The sequence below is a fragment of the Thamnophis elegans genome, chromosome 3 (genome assembly GCF_009769535.1).
Source record: "Thamnophis elegans isolate rThaEle1 chromosome 3, rThaEle1.pri, whole genome shotgun sequence".
NCBI lineage: Eukaryota > Metazoa > Chordata > Lepidosauria > Squamata > Colubridae > Thamnophis > Thamnophis elegans.
In genome coordinates, this window is record NC_045543.1 from 35,068,472 (window position 1) to 35,083,708 (window position 15,237).

The window sequence follows — 15,237 nt, forward strand, 5'->3', positions numbered from 1 at the left end:
AATAGTAATAAAACCCCTAACTCCATTTCTCTTCTGCTTCTCTTAATGCTGTGGTGTTGCAGTGTTTCCTGGCCCTTCTATAAAGGGTCTGGGTGTAGCTTCTTTTGTGTGCAGTGGAGAGGTTGCTTGTGAAGCTGAGGATCTGGTCTGTATGGGTAGGTTTGTGGTAGACACAGGTTTCCAGTTCTCTGTTGTCTAGAGTCCTTATGTCAATGTCGCAGAATGGGAATCTTTTGTCCATTTCCTCATCAGGTATGAATTTGATCCCGAGGAATATGTTGTTGAGTAGGTGGTATGTTTCTTTCACTTGGGACCATTTGATGATGAGGAAAATGTCATTGATGTAGCGTGTCCAGAATTTTAGTTAGATGGTGGATAGGGCTTTGAGTTTTTGCTTCTGTTATTAGGCCTGATATGGGTGACCCCACGGGGTGCCATGAACTTGCTTATAGATTTTCCCATTGAAGTATGTATTGAGAGGCATAGATCCAGAAGTTTCATAATGGTTTCTATGGACATGGGGTGTTCTGTGGCAGTGTCATCTTTATGGGTATGGTGTTCAGTGAGTAGATGGAGTATGGCTTGTTTAGCCAGATCAATGTCAATTGAGCTGAAGAGTGTAGTGGCATTGAAGGAGACCACGATTTCTTCCTTACGTGCTTGATGAGTTGGAGAAATTGTTCTGGGGAATTTATTGATTAGGTTGAGTTGTTGACTAGGTGTCTAAGTTTCCTCTACAGGGTTTTTGCTAATTTGTATGTTAGTGTACAAACTAGCAAAAACCCTCAGAAGAAACTCAGACTCTTAATTAATGCAGCACCACAGCATTAAGAAAAGTAGAAGAGAGATGTTTGCTTGACACCTTTCTATGCAATGGCTATCCAAAAAACATTGTATTCAGACAAAGTACCAACATCACAATGCACCACACAGCCAACCACCACACAAAAGGGATGTCAGAAATGACAGCCAGAATTCTCCAATCCCTAGGAATAGTAATAGCCCAGAAACCCACAGCCACATTCCTCAAGGAATTATCCAGAACCAAGGACAAGCTACAGAAGAATAAAAGAAACAATGTAATTTACAAAATTAATTGTAGCAATTGCAACCAATTCTATGTGGGACAAATATCACGTTGATTACAAACCAGAATACATGAACGCCAGCTGGCAGTCAAATGCTAGGATCCCAAATCCCTAATCTCTACCTACACTGACACAGAGCAGCATCAATTTAATTAGAACAATACTAGAATCATTGGCCATGCTATCACCTGCTACGTGCATGAGTTCATTGAAACTTGGCATTTCACAGACAGTTCCATCAACAGACACATAATCAGCCTATGAACTCCTCAGAATTCAATTGTAAGAGTCAACCAGCAACAGCACTGACCCTCAACCAATTCATGCAACCAGCACTTCACCTCCCAGTGACCTTCACCTGACATGACCTCCCCATCATCATTACAAGGCTTTTACCTGATCCAGCACAAGCCTCTCACCTGATGTGACCTCCCCATCACAAAACTTACCACACAGAGCCTTTATAAGCAGAAGAACACCAAGACAAACATCCCATAAACTCTGCTGAAAATGTTACTTAGCCTGGTAACAAAACGTTTGGAAACCATCCCACAAGCTCAATGAATCAACCTCCACTCTCAACTCTATAATATACATTGGAAGACTTAGATGGCACGGGCACATTGTACACAGTAAAGAAGACTCGGTAGCAAGAACAACCATGCATCTAGACCCTGATGGCCAGCAACCCTGTAGAAAAAGTGGAAGGAGAACAGGAAATATGTGACCATCACCCCTGATGGAGATGACTGCAAAGACAAGCGGTCCCTGCCAAACAACAAGCGGTCCCTGCCATAATGTGGAAATAACTCTAGGAAGAAGAAGCTTTTATAGTATACATTAAAATAAAACTGACTAATTTGAATAGTTTATCAACACCTAATATCTCCCAAATGTTCTCTCAGAGCTATGTTTTTACTTCTTCATGGAAGCTACTAGAAAAGAAGGAGGCAATTTATTCCATAAGAGAAGGCCCTTCTATAGGATCTCTGTAAATGGAATCTCTTGGAAATGGGAACTTCAGCAGGGTCTCTCCTCCAAATTTTGCTGGATGGACAGATTATTAAATCTAATCTCTAAAATAGTTTCAATATAAGAAAGGTGAGTTTTTATAAGAAATATCAGAAATTTTGTGTTAGAGGTGGCAGATACACATAACAAAATTAGAAATTACGAGGCTTCCATTGAAATAAACCCAGACTTGCCACAGTGACATTGAAATTATCAGAAAGGGAAAGATAATACTGTGCCTGATTTATAAATTACCTTTGGAAGGTACACATTTTGTTCCAACCATCCTGGTGGGATCAGTTATAAAAGATCAGCATGATTCAAGGATATAGATAAAATGTACTGGTGGTTGAATCCTCTTTTTTGTATGAGAATTGTCTATTAAATGACTTAATATGGAAAAGGAGGAAAATAAAGATGATGAATGTATAAATTACTTGGTTTATGTCTGCTGAGCATATGAAGCTGTTTTACATAGAATCAGCTATATGAGGCTGTCTGCCTTAACTGACAACAATATATTAAAGTCTCAGATAAAGATATTTCCTAGCCTTAAAGTAGATACTACTTATTGAATATATGATTCTTTGTGTGCAAACATATATTCTACTATTGATTTATGAATGCCATATGAACAGAAAGGCAGATTTAAATCAAAATGATTTATAAGGAGACATGACGGCACAGTGATTAGAATGCAATATTGCAGGCTAACATTGCTCACTGCCAGGAGTTCAATTCTGACCGGCTCAAGGTTGACTCAGCCTTCCATTATTCCATGGTCGGTAAAATGAGAAGCCAGATTGTTGGGGGTTCTATGTTGACTCTATAAACCACTTAGATAGTGTTATAAAGCACTATAAAGTGGTATATGTCTAAATGCTATTGCTATGGTAATAAAATAATTCTACTATATATCATAGTAACTATCTTTGGTTTGAGTTCTGTTACCTGCAGTATACTGTATGAGTTTTCAGTATCATGTACAGAATCTTAATATATAGAATTTAATAGTGAGAAACTAATGTAGAATATGAAATCATTCTGAATTGAAACACTGAAGGTAAAGTAAGAAGTGGAATAGGAGAAATAAAAACAGCAATCTTCTAAGTATTTGTCATCTATTATCCTGATCAGGGCACTTAAATGGCCACAGTAAAGTCAGTTGCTATATCCACTTCAGGCTGGATATAGCATCAACAAAGCAGAATTAGTTCCTCTGGTGTTAATAATAGAATAACTGTGTTAATAAAACTGGAAATACAATATATGCAACATCTGTTTTTAGATCCCACCACCCCATTTCCAGAGACCTAGTGCTTCGTTATTACGTGCCCAGAAGGTTGATACTTTAAGATGTGAAATTCAGGAGAAATATGAATCAGACTTCCAGAAAGCTCTAGTAAGCATCAAAGAGCGAGTGAAAGAAATTGAAGGACCAGACATCAAAGAAACCCTCCAAGACCAGATCCGCCAGTGGTTTATTGAATGCCGGTGAGATACCATTCTTTCTTTCCCTAACCTCTCCTTATCTCTAATCACAATGACCATAAGAGTTTGTAAACATTTCTTTAAGATGGTTGGAATCAAGGCTGCTTCAGTACAGAAAACAGTTTTAAACAAACCAAAAAAATTATCGAAATCACAAGTTGAATCATCATTTCTCATCACTGTTAGCACAGATTCATGGATTTAGAGTACAATATCATATATTATTGGAATTCTTATGCAGAAATGTATAACAGGTTTTTTTACTTATACATAGAGCTATCTTGCACAAAACTCTCTGTAATGAAGTCAATGTAGTAATCTGTTTCCTTCAGTATATTGATAATTGTCATTGATACTAATATTTACCAACAAATATTAATTTGTAGATTAGCTTACATTATAGCTAGAACTGACTAAACAATAATTTCAGAATATTTTCAGGGAATTGTGTTTAATTAAAAAGGAACAAAAATAGACCCAGGAAACTACAGACTAATCAGTCTAACATCAATACCTGGGAAGATACTGGGGGAAAAAAATTTGAAAAATAAATATTTGAATACCTAGAAACAAATAAAGCTATAACTAGAAGCCAGCACGGGTTTGTTAAAAACAGATCATGCCAAACCAATCTTATTTCATTCTTTGACAAAGTGACTAAATCAGTTGACCAGCGAAATACTGTGGACGTAGTATATGTAGAATATACTAAGGCATTTGACAAAGTAGACTACACCCTGTATCTTGAAATTTTAGAAAAATGTTAGAAAAAAAAACAACCTACTTCTTGCTAAGTTAGGAAAATAGTGGGATAGACAGCATCACCACCAGATGGATTTGTAACTGACTGACAAAATGTACTCAATGAATCGTCCTTAATGGTATTACATCTACATGGAGGAAAGTAAGCAGTGGGGTGCCACATGCTTCTGTCTTAGGCCCAGTACTCTTCAATCTATATATATATAAGTGAAATGCCTCTCATGCACGTCATGAAATCTCTAGAACAATAAAGCCTACAAACTTGGTCATTCTATGTGCACCACGGGAGAACCCAAGCATGAGTTTAACTTTTGGCCATTAGCCTTGAGACTGAGTTTAAAAAAGTCTTGTCCACACCCCCTCTAGTTGGTAGAGCCCAGTTTTGTATGAAGGCACAGCCGATCAGATAAATGGAAATAAGGTAAGTTCTGAAAAATACAACTGGAAAGGTAAGTTATTCCCCAAGACCCCGGACTGAGACTGCCCAAGGGTGGGGTTGGATTCTCCCACGGCACACATAGAACAACCATTCAGGTAAGCCAATGGTCTTTCTCCTGCGCGCCACTTGGAGAATCCAAACATGGGACATGCCCAAGCATATGGATCTAAGGACGGGTACTGGAATGGTCCGTGGTCTCAGGAACATTGATGACCCTCTGCAGTACAAATCACCCAAAGGAGCCTCAGTGGAGGCATATACGTCCAGTTTGTAATGTTTGATGAAGGGTGATGGTGATGACTAAGTCGCCGCCCTGCATATCTCTTCAATCGAAGCTTGTGTGGCCCAGGCAGCGGTGATAGCTGCATTTCACGTGGAATGGGCCGTAATCCGTCTGGGCACTGGGCTGGCCTGGATCTCATAGGCTTGAGAGATACACGCCCTCAACCAACGCCCCACAGTGTTAGATGTCACCTTCACACCCGTGGTTGCTGGTTGAAAGGAGATGAATAATGATTCTGTCTTCCTGAAAGCTGCTGTTCCTTGACATATTGGCATAGGGCCCTTCTCACATCTATGTGGTGCCAACTTCTTTCGCGAGGATGTTGTGGTCACGGACAGAAATTGGGGAGAACAATCTTGTGGGCCCTGTGAAACCATGAGTTGATTTTGGGTGGGAATGCTGGATCCAAATATAAAACAACTCTGTCCGTATGAAAAATGCAGAGATCTTGGTGTACCAAGAGGGCCCCCAACTCTGATACTGCCAGCAGCTGGGTGCAGAGGACAAACCGAACGGTAGCGCTCTGTACTGGTAATGCCAGTCTGCAAATTGGAACCTCAGGAACTTCCTGTGAGCTGGACATATGGGCACGTGAAGATAAGCCTTCCCTGATGTATGCAGCCCAAGATGGATTTGAGGTACTGCATCTTGAAGTGTTTAGACTTTTTCAAGTCTAAAATAGCTCGCCAGCCTCCTGAGCTCTTGGGCACTAAGAATAGGATTGAATAAAATCCCCTGCCCTCGTGTCCCGATGGAACTGGCTCTATGGCCAATATGTCAAGCAGGTGCTGGATCTCGGTGTTCATGAGATTCTTTTTTATTTGACATCTGGGAACGGGACCCTGATGAAATGTCTCGGGGGATGGGTGGAGGTGGAAAGGAATTCTAGAGTGAGGCCCAGCCTCACCGTCTACAATACCCAAGCATATGTGGTGGATGCTTCCCATTGACTTATGAAGTGGGTATGTTGTCTACCATGGGATGCGGTGTTTGGGAACCACTTGTATCTGCAAAACGGTCAGTTGCTTGAGCCTCGAAAGGGCTGCTTCGCAGGAGGTTGTTGCTGCAACAACCTCCTGCCTCTATCACGAAACCCTGACCTATTCTGAAACCTGTCCTGGTATCTGTCGGATTCCTGATTGTATGACCGATGGTACTGGGAGGAGTATTACGAATATTGTGGAGCTCCAAATCCCTGGTCAGCCGGCCGAAAGGACGGGCGTCTGAAATAGAGTTGCGTCCTGTGATCCACCCGCCTGTGAGCAAGGGGAAGCACCTTACTTTTGTCCCTATTTTCTACCAGTATAGGGTCAAGAGCTTCTCCAAAGAGAGGCCCGCCCTTAAATGGAGCGAAAGCGAGACGCCACTTGGAATGTAGGTCACCCTACCAGTGGCATAGCCACAGGAGACGACTGGATGTAATGTTGGAAGCTAGCACCCTAGACGCAAACTTAGCAACGTTGAGCGTAGTGTCCGAGAAAAATTTGATAGCCGCCACCAGTTTGTTAATAATAGCCGGAGAACCTCCAGAGCAATTCTGGCCTGCAATTGTCTGAGCCAGACCAGAGAAGTCCTATTAAAAAAGGACGCCGCAGTAGATACCCTCAGCGCCCAGGCGGCCACCTGATGCATCCTGCAAAGAGTCATCTCAGCTTTGCGGTCCTCCGCCTTTAAACCATCTGACACATTGGAAGGCACGATAGCTGGGGAAGCTAGGGCTGATACTGGTGGATCCACTGGAGGAAGCTGTAATAATGCTTCAAATTCTGTACTAGCACTATAAAACTTCCTATCATTATTACCTGGAGGAGGCACTGAGCTGGGTTGGGCCCGCTGTCTTTGAATGACATCAGAGGCATTGGAACAGCCTCTTGCTCTGGAACCTGCCCTGCGAAAAGGCGTTCCGTGGAGTCTAATTCTACCACTGACCTTGCAGGGTTAGAGATGCCCAGCCCCATGTTGGCAGTGGCTTTGGCCTTATAAAGTAATGACTTAAACAGATGAGGGTGAAATAGACCCGAGAATGCTGGTTTGTCAGGGACCCAGCCTTCATCATCTGAGAACTCCTGATCCCCTAGATCAGTGTTTCTCAACTTTGACGACCTTAAGTCCTGTGGACCTCAACTCCCAGAATCCCCCAGCCAACACAGCCTAGATCCTCCTCTGCAGCTAGTGAGTTTTCACTGTGCAGATAATGAGCTGGTGAAGAGGTCTATTGAGGAACTGATAATGGTCTGGTCAAGGACCATGACCTGGGGGCCTGTCCCCTGCATTGTAATTCAGATTCCACCCCCTGTGCAGAAATGTGCTGCAGAAATGAGGCGGCGAATCTCTAAGTAGGACAAGGACCTGATTTTCCACAGGGCAGAGCCTCACCGCTGTGGAGTTAAGGGAAGTCACAGGAACTGAGAGTTCTGGTTCGGTATCTAACAATGGGCCTACTCTTGAAAGACTTGATGGGGAACCAGGGCCCAGGCCAACCTCTTCCGCTAATAATCCCCAGGAAACAACATCAGGGGATCAGCCCTGAGTGGCCTGCAGGAATGGAGGAGAGGCAGGTGGAGAATGGGAAGATAGGGTCTCCAATGCTAGAGCCGGTGGAGAATCTTGATCTCGTGCACCTCTGATGAACTTAGAGGAGTGCTTTCCTGAAGGCTTTTGTTTGGCCCTAGAATCTTTGTTAACTATAGTAGAGGGAGCACGAGTCACGGACTTGCTGGTCCATGATGAACTCCTGGTGGTAGATCTGGCTACTCTAGCAGTGGAGGGCCCCAGAACGGCCTGTGATCCTGGGGAAACCTCTGCCCCTGAACTGCTGTCCAAAATGGATCAGCCATGATAGAAATTAAGCCTCCTTTCAAGTAATGGGGGAATTAGTGGTAAGGCCCTGAGCAACAGGAGTCCTGACTCTCTGCAATATGTGGCTGAAGAAAAAGAAACCATGGCTACTCAAGTCTCTGTGGTCTTTTCACTCCAAACCTCACAATCACCGGTCAGATTGAATTGTCCAATAACGCTGAGAATGCAAAGCTGCAAACAGACTTTCCCAGAGGAGAAGCTGAATGTGTTAGCTGTGGCAGCAGCCCCAGTTCCAAAATTGCTGTGGGATAGGAATTATAAAGTAACGATGTCAACTGCATATGAAGAAAATTTATATAAGATGTCTTGTAGATGGCATCTCCCACCGGCGAAATTGGCAAAGATGTTTAAAGATAAATCAGCTAGATGTTGGAAGTGCCACCAAATACCTGGATCTTATTATCATATGTGGTGGACATGTGGAGAAGCAAAGAAGTATTGGACAAAAATAAAGATATGGTTGGAAGAGATGCTAAAACAACATAATGATTTTAAACAAGAAATATTTTTGTTGGGAATCTTGCCTGAAACTTATAACAAAGAAAATATATATTTAATTATTCATGTATTAATAGCAGCTAGAATTGTATTTGCACAATATTGGAAAAGTGAAGAGATTCTTACTGAAGAGAAGATGATTAGGAAAATATTAGAATGTGCAGAAATGAATAGATTAACACTAGCAATTAAAGAGAGGGAACAAACTGATTATTATATGATATAGGAAGCTTTTTACCAATGGTTAGAGAATAAAAAAGGAAATTGGAAATAAAGGAAGAAGACAAGAAGAATAGAAGTTACATTATGATAGAGATAAGAATAACATGGCAACCGGTAACAGGAGTATGATGAGAATAATTATGTTTAAAATTATTGCATTTTTATTAGAAGATATGTTATGAAGGAAATGAAGATTTACAAATGGTATAATTGTTCAATGTATATAATTTGTGGAAGGATGTTGCACGGAAATATTTGTACCCAGATAACACACTGCTCAAACGGAGATGAATTGTTTCTGTTTTTTAAAATGGAAAATAAATGATTTTTTAAAAAAAGAATCTAAAATCAATTACTACTAGTCAGAAGAAAACCTACTTGAGGATTTGAATCTTTGCATAATAGCTCTGTGTTATTAGACTGCATCTTCAGTTATCTGATTCCATCCCCGTGTTATTCTATCAATAGTATATGTGACAAATATTATGTAAATTAATATGTAGTATTTTAAAATGTTTTAGGTTGTTAAATGTGGGGTCTGAGCTTGGTTGATTTCTTGCAGCTGTTTCATTACCAAACTTGGTAACATTATCAGTGCTAGTAGGGTTTGGTGTTTCCTCTCATTTTATATACTAATGGCTTGCCCTGCCAGGGTTGGTGAGAATGGTCTTAGATGTTGTTTAGGAATTATCCTATATTTTTTGAGCAGATCAAAAGACTCAACAATCCCAGAAGAGAAAACAGGAAGCATCTACAACTTAGAGTGTAACGACTGCAGCAACCATTATATAGCAGCAACTACATAATGACTGCAGCAACCATTATGTAGGCAGAAGACTAGCAGAGCACATCCATGAACACCAATTAGCAGTCAGAAGAAATGATGAAAATTCCTTAATTTCACAACATGGAAAAACTTAACCATGGTTTCAACTGGGAAACTGAGAGCATCCTGGACCAAGTCAAGTCCAAAAATGCTAAGAGAATTCCTGGAAGCCTGGCACTCATACAGATTGGCCATCCACAGGCACATAAACATCTACATACCAATCAAAAAACCAAAATGGAAAACTTCCTCACCAGCAATCAGCACCCAGTTGAACAGAGATTAACGCCAAGATTAACATTAGACCAACAATCAAGAAGCAAACAATACCGATTTGCTTCCAGGTGTAATTCAAGGTGCTGGTCATCACCTTTAAACAGTGGTGAAATCCAAAAATGTTTCCTACCGGTTCTGTAGGTGTTGTTTGGTGGGCATGGCTTGGTGAGCATGTGACCAGGTAGGCGTAGCCAACTTGTAAAATGTGGTGAAACTCACTTAACAACACTCTTACTTAGCAACCAAAATTTTGGGCTCAATTGTGGTCATAAGTTCTCTTTCTTTCTTTCTTTCTTTCTTTCTTTCTTTCTTTCTTTCTTTCTTTCTTTCTTTCTTGTCTCTCTCTCCCTTCCTCTTTCTTTCTCTTTTTCTTTCTTTGTCTCTCTATCTTCTCGCTCTTCTTTCCTTCCCCCTCTCTTTCTTTCTTTGTCTCCTCTTCCTCTTTCTTCCTCTTTTTCTTTGTCTCCCACCCTTCCTCTTTCTCTTTCTTTGTCTCCCTTCTTTCTTTCTTGTCCCCCTCTTTCTCCCTTCCTCATTCTTCCTCTTTATTTCTCTTTTTCTTTTTTTCTTGTCTCTCTCCCCCTTCCTCTTTTTTCTTGTCCCTCTCTCTCTCCATTCCTCTTTCTTTCTCTTTCTTTGTCTGGCTGTTTTCTTTTCGTTCTCTCTCTTTCTCTCAGGGTGTGCTCTGTTGCTGCCAGGTGCATCTGCGCAGGAGAACTCCCTGGCACGGCGCAGTTCTGGGATGGTGGAGAGCCCAAGCAAGCTTCACCCCCATTGCTGCCACCGCTGCTGGCCAGCTTGCGAAGGCAGGCAAGCAGAAGGTCATGTGGAAGGCAGGCAAGCATGTCATGACCTGCTGGCCATGGGGAAGGGAGCTAGCATGCTTGTTTACTTCCCATGTGGCCTTTTGCTTGCCTGCCTTTGCAAGCTGGCCATGGGGACACCTGGAAGGTTGCATGGAAGGCAGGCAAGCATGGCAGGGCTGTGGGATGCAGGGAAGGGAAAGGAGTACGGGAGGTAGGCTGGGATGGTGGAAAGCAGAGACTGGGTGGGGCGGGGCAAGCGAGCAGTGACCAAGGGACTGGTTCGGGAGCATGGCCAGCCAAAGGTCTCCAACCGGTTCGGCGACCCAGGCCCAATGTCTGCTACTGATTCTCCTGAACTGGTCTACAACATATAGTGTAGTCTCCTGAACTGGTCCGAACCAATAGGATTTCACCCCTGCCTTTAAAGCCCTTCATGGCTTGGGACCAGGTTATCTGAGGGACTGTCTCTTGCCAGTCATATCCACCCGACCTATCAGAGCAGGGAGGCAGAGAATGTTGTCTCAGGGATATGTCCCACCAGGTGCATATCCCCGAGGCATATGCACCTGGTGGGACCCAGAAAAAGGACTTCCGTGGTGGTTCCCTCTCTCTGCAACATCATTCCCCCAGAGATTAGAATGGCCCCCATTGTAATACTCTTCCAGAAGGCGCTGAAGATTTGGCTCTGCCAGCGGGTCTGGGGAACCAAGACCAGAATGGGACCCATTAAATGTCTTGCGTGATCTTCTGTCACCGGGATGGGGTGGTGGTGTGATTTTGTTATATTGTACTATATCAGTGATGGCAAATCTTTTTGGCACTGAGTGCTGAAAAGGTCGCATGGAAATCTCACATGCATGCTCATTGGGGCTGCGCTCTGGCAAAGTCAAACTTACAGGATCTAGCACACATGCGCACCTGATGATCAGGTGAGACAGATTTTCAGCACTGCCATGCATACAAAAGGATCACACTCCACAAACACCACACTTCCGAGTTTGGTCGTGCATGCACACCCGACAATCAGCTGGCTGGTGCGCATGTGCACATAGGTTTTCAGCACTGCTGTGTGTGCAAAGGAAAGCTGATCATCACGTGCCCATGCGCGCTAGAAACCTGGATGCCAAACAGGCAAGGCTGCGCATGCCAGGCAACATGGCTTTACGTGCTACTTTGGGTATGTGTGCCATAGTTTCATCATCACAGTACTATATTAATTTATTTGATTCTTGTTAGTTTTTATTGTTTTAAATGTGGTTTTATATTCTGCAAACCTCCTTGAGTCGCCATGGGCTAATAAGCAGCAATAAAAATTCAATAAACATACAAATAAATAAATAAATAAATAAATAAAATACCCCAATGAAGAAACTGCCAAACAAGCTGACAGTAAATAATATCCCGGTCAAGGAACCTCTAATACCACTCCCACTAGAGGAAACCACTGGTATATAAAATGAGATCAAACCTCATCTTACTGATGATATTACCTAGTTTGGTGATGAAACATCTACAGGAAAACAAAGCTCAGAGAGCACTGGAGACCCCACAGTCCAACCCTGACCTACAAATATCCTCTTCTATTAGTTATCAAGTAAATTTAATTTTATATTTTATCCTATTCAAACAGGCACATTACAGGAAAATTTCCTGATTATCCTGATGAAGAACAAGGTGGCTCAGCAGTTCTTTTCTCAGAAAAAACTCCAGAAGAGGTAGAGTTTATTTCAGTATAAATGTATATGGTATTTACTGTCCTTTTAAAACACAAATAAGTGATTCATGACTTAGGCATCCTGAAGGAAATTGCTACTGATTTCCTTTAGTTCAATGTTATAGTGCATTAATTGCTTGTTATACATTGAATGTTATAATAATGAATTCTACTTATAGAAGAGAATTACAAGATAGGAACAAATAAATTTGATAAATAAATTGATATTTAATAAATAAAAAACAAAATGACCTGATATTGTTGGGGAGCAGAGATCGACCCCTAGGCCCCTAACGTGTGGGGTGCCTCAGGGTTCGGTCCTGTCCCCCCTTCTTTTCAACATCTACATGAAACCGCTGGGTGAGATCATTCGACGGCACGGGATAAAGTACCATCAATATGCGGACGATACTCAATTGTATCTGTCCGCCCCGTGCCAACTCAACGAAGCGATGGATGTGATGAGCCAGGGGCTGGATGCTGTTAAAGACTGGATGGGGGTCAACAAGCTTGTCCTCAATCCAGAAAAGACCGAGTGGCTGTTGTGTTTCCCTCCCAAGAATTGGCCAAGTACTCCATCTCTCAGGCTGGGGGGTCAAATTATACGCCCCTCAGACAGGGTTGGCAACTTGGGAGTCCTCCTGGACCCACAGCTGACCTTCGAACATCATTTGTCAGCTGTGACCAGGGGGGCATTTGCCCAGGTTCGCCTGGTACACCAGTTGCGTCCCTACCTGAACCGGGAGGCCCTCACAACAGTCACTCGTGCCCTTGTGACCTCTAGGCTGGAATATTGCAATGTGCTCTACATGGGGCTGCCCTTGAAGAGCATTCGGCGACTCCAGCTAGTCCAGAACGCGGCCGCGCGAGCGATAGTGGGTGCACCTCGGTTCACCCACGTAATACCTATCCTCCGCGAGCTGCGCTGGCTACCTGTTGATCTCCGGGTGCGCTTCAAGGTGCTACTTATCACCTATAAAGCCCTTCATGGTAGTGGGCCTGGGTACTTGAGAGACCGCCTACTGCCAATCACCTCCACCAGACCGATTCGATCGCATCGATTAGGCCTCCTCCGAATTCCATCTTCTAGCCAGTGCAAACTGGCAACTACCCGGAGGAGGGCCTTCTCGGTGGCTGCTCCGTCCCTTTGGAACGAACTCCCCGTGGAGATTCGGACCCTCACCACCCTCCAATCCTTCCGCGCTGCCGTAAAGATCTGGCTGTCCCGGCTGGCCTGGGGCTAAGATTATAGCCCCACTCGAATGGTGTGATTGTTGGGTTTTTTCTCTTTTAATATGCTGTATTGTTCACTGTTTGTTGTTTCCCCCCTCCCTTTTGAATTGTGAGCCGCCCTGAGTCCCTTCAGGGAAAAGGGCGGCATACAAATAAAGGTAAAAGTAAAAAAGTAAATATAGATAACTAGTTCATTAATTATAGCAATTTCCGTCACTCTAAAAGGTGATAGTGAGCTTTGCATACATTTTGAATACATCTGGACATCAACCAAAATGAAATGGTGTGCTTTGTCAAGAGTCAAGAGTATTTAAAATGTTGGTTAAAGTTATTTATTCATTAGATTTGTGGTAGCTGGAGCATGTTTGCAGTAGTGCCTCCAGGTTTTATTTTATTTTATCAATTTTTAGTATTCCCATTGGATCCTTTTTAATTTAATTAACATTTTTTGGTGTAGATAACAGCGTAGAACATAATACAAACAAAAACTTTTGTTGCTGCTGAGAATTAAAAAAGCATGGGAAAAAGAAAGAAACGCCATGGCACCAGCTCCCCATTCCCAACAATCTGGAGAGATAAGAACAGGACCTGCAAAAAGATGTGGCAAAACAGCATTTACTAGACTTTCCCGATATAGCGGGGAGGGGGACGGGATGACAATCTGAAAGCCAGCTTTTCTCACAAACAACTAGTCCAATAACTTCCTATATGGAAACTGAGTTAAAGACTAAAAAGGCGACCAACAACCAGATAATTCAGAGTATGGAGAGTTTACCTTGGGAAAATTCAACTGAGTTTATGGCAAAGCAATGCCTTCTCACAGCGCAAACAATGGTTTCAATATTCGAACAATTAATTGCCATCCAACATGATGTAGAGACTTCTCTAAAAGTCAAAAAAAGCGAAAAAAGACTTCGCTGTTTTTCTTCAAGTACAATATCGGGCCCCATGTACCCCCACTAAAGTTCTTCCAGAAGACTTGGTTAACTCCCATACGCAGGATAAGGAAGAGGAAAAAGAGCAAAGAGCCAGAGAAACAGTTAAAGAGTCGGATAAAAAGTGGCAGTCCTCTCAGAAAAACAGTCCCTCCCCAGACAAGGCAATGAGAGGGAAAGATATTAATAAAGAAGAAGTCAGGAAAGTATTCCTCCCCCAATCACAACAATCACATCGCTCCCTACAAACCCAACAGATTGCTTTTAGAACCATATGAACGGACTTAATTATGGACGTTGGAATTCCAGAAGTGCAATATTAAATTCCCTAAGCCAGCTTCTTCACTGTCACAGGGATCTGATTGATCTCCGTGCTGTGGAGTGGCTTCCTGAGGTCCCAAATTGGAAGCAGATTCTCCTGTCTTTCAAACAGCCCACCATACCACAGATGCTATTCAACATGAAGGCATATTTAGCCCTCTTTCAAATCTTTCCCATCAGAGTCTTCGGTGAGGAAAGGGTTACTCCGTTAATTGCTAACATAAGAGCTCCCAAGGTGGCTGCCTCCTCCTCATTTTCGACCTTGGGAAAGAGAGAGAAAGACAGTGGGAGTCAAACAGCCTTGTCTGGTGAAGAGATACTTAACAGCATAGAAGCTGGTCTCATGTTTTTGGCACTCTCCCAAGGAAAGAACAAGACAATATATTATACAAGTTAGAAAATTTAAAGAAATCCTTATTGGTCACAATGGACACAGCAGAGCCGCTTATAGATCTGGTTTCCCCAATAATTGA

The 15,237-nt window shown here is 42.6% G+C and overlaps 1 protein-coding gene across 1 annotated transcript in view; it reads left to right on the forward strand.

The window, feature by feature from the left end:
* Positions 1-15,237, forward strand: part of IQCA1 (IQ motif containing with AAA domain 1) — a 156,617-nt gene that overhangs the window by 37,366 nt on the left and 104,014 nt on the right. The window contains exons 6-7 of the mRNA XM_032213062.1: positions 3,388-3,593; positions 12,192-12,276. Coding sequence (XP_032068953.1) covers positions 3,388-3,593; positions 12,192-12,276 — 291 coding nt within the window. The remainder of the gene's footprint in view (positions 1-3,387; positions 3,594-12,191; positions 12,277-15,237) is intronic.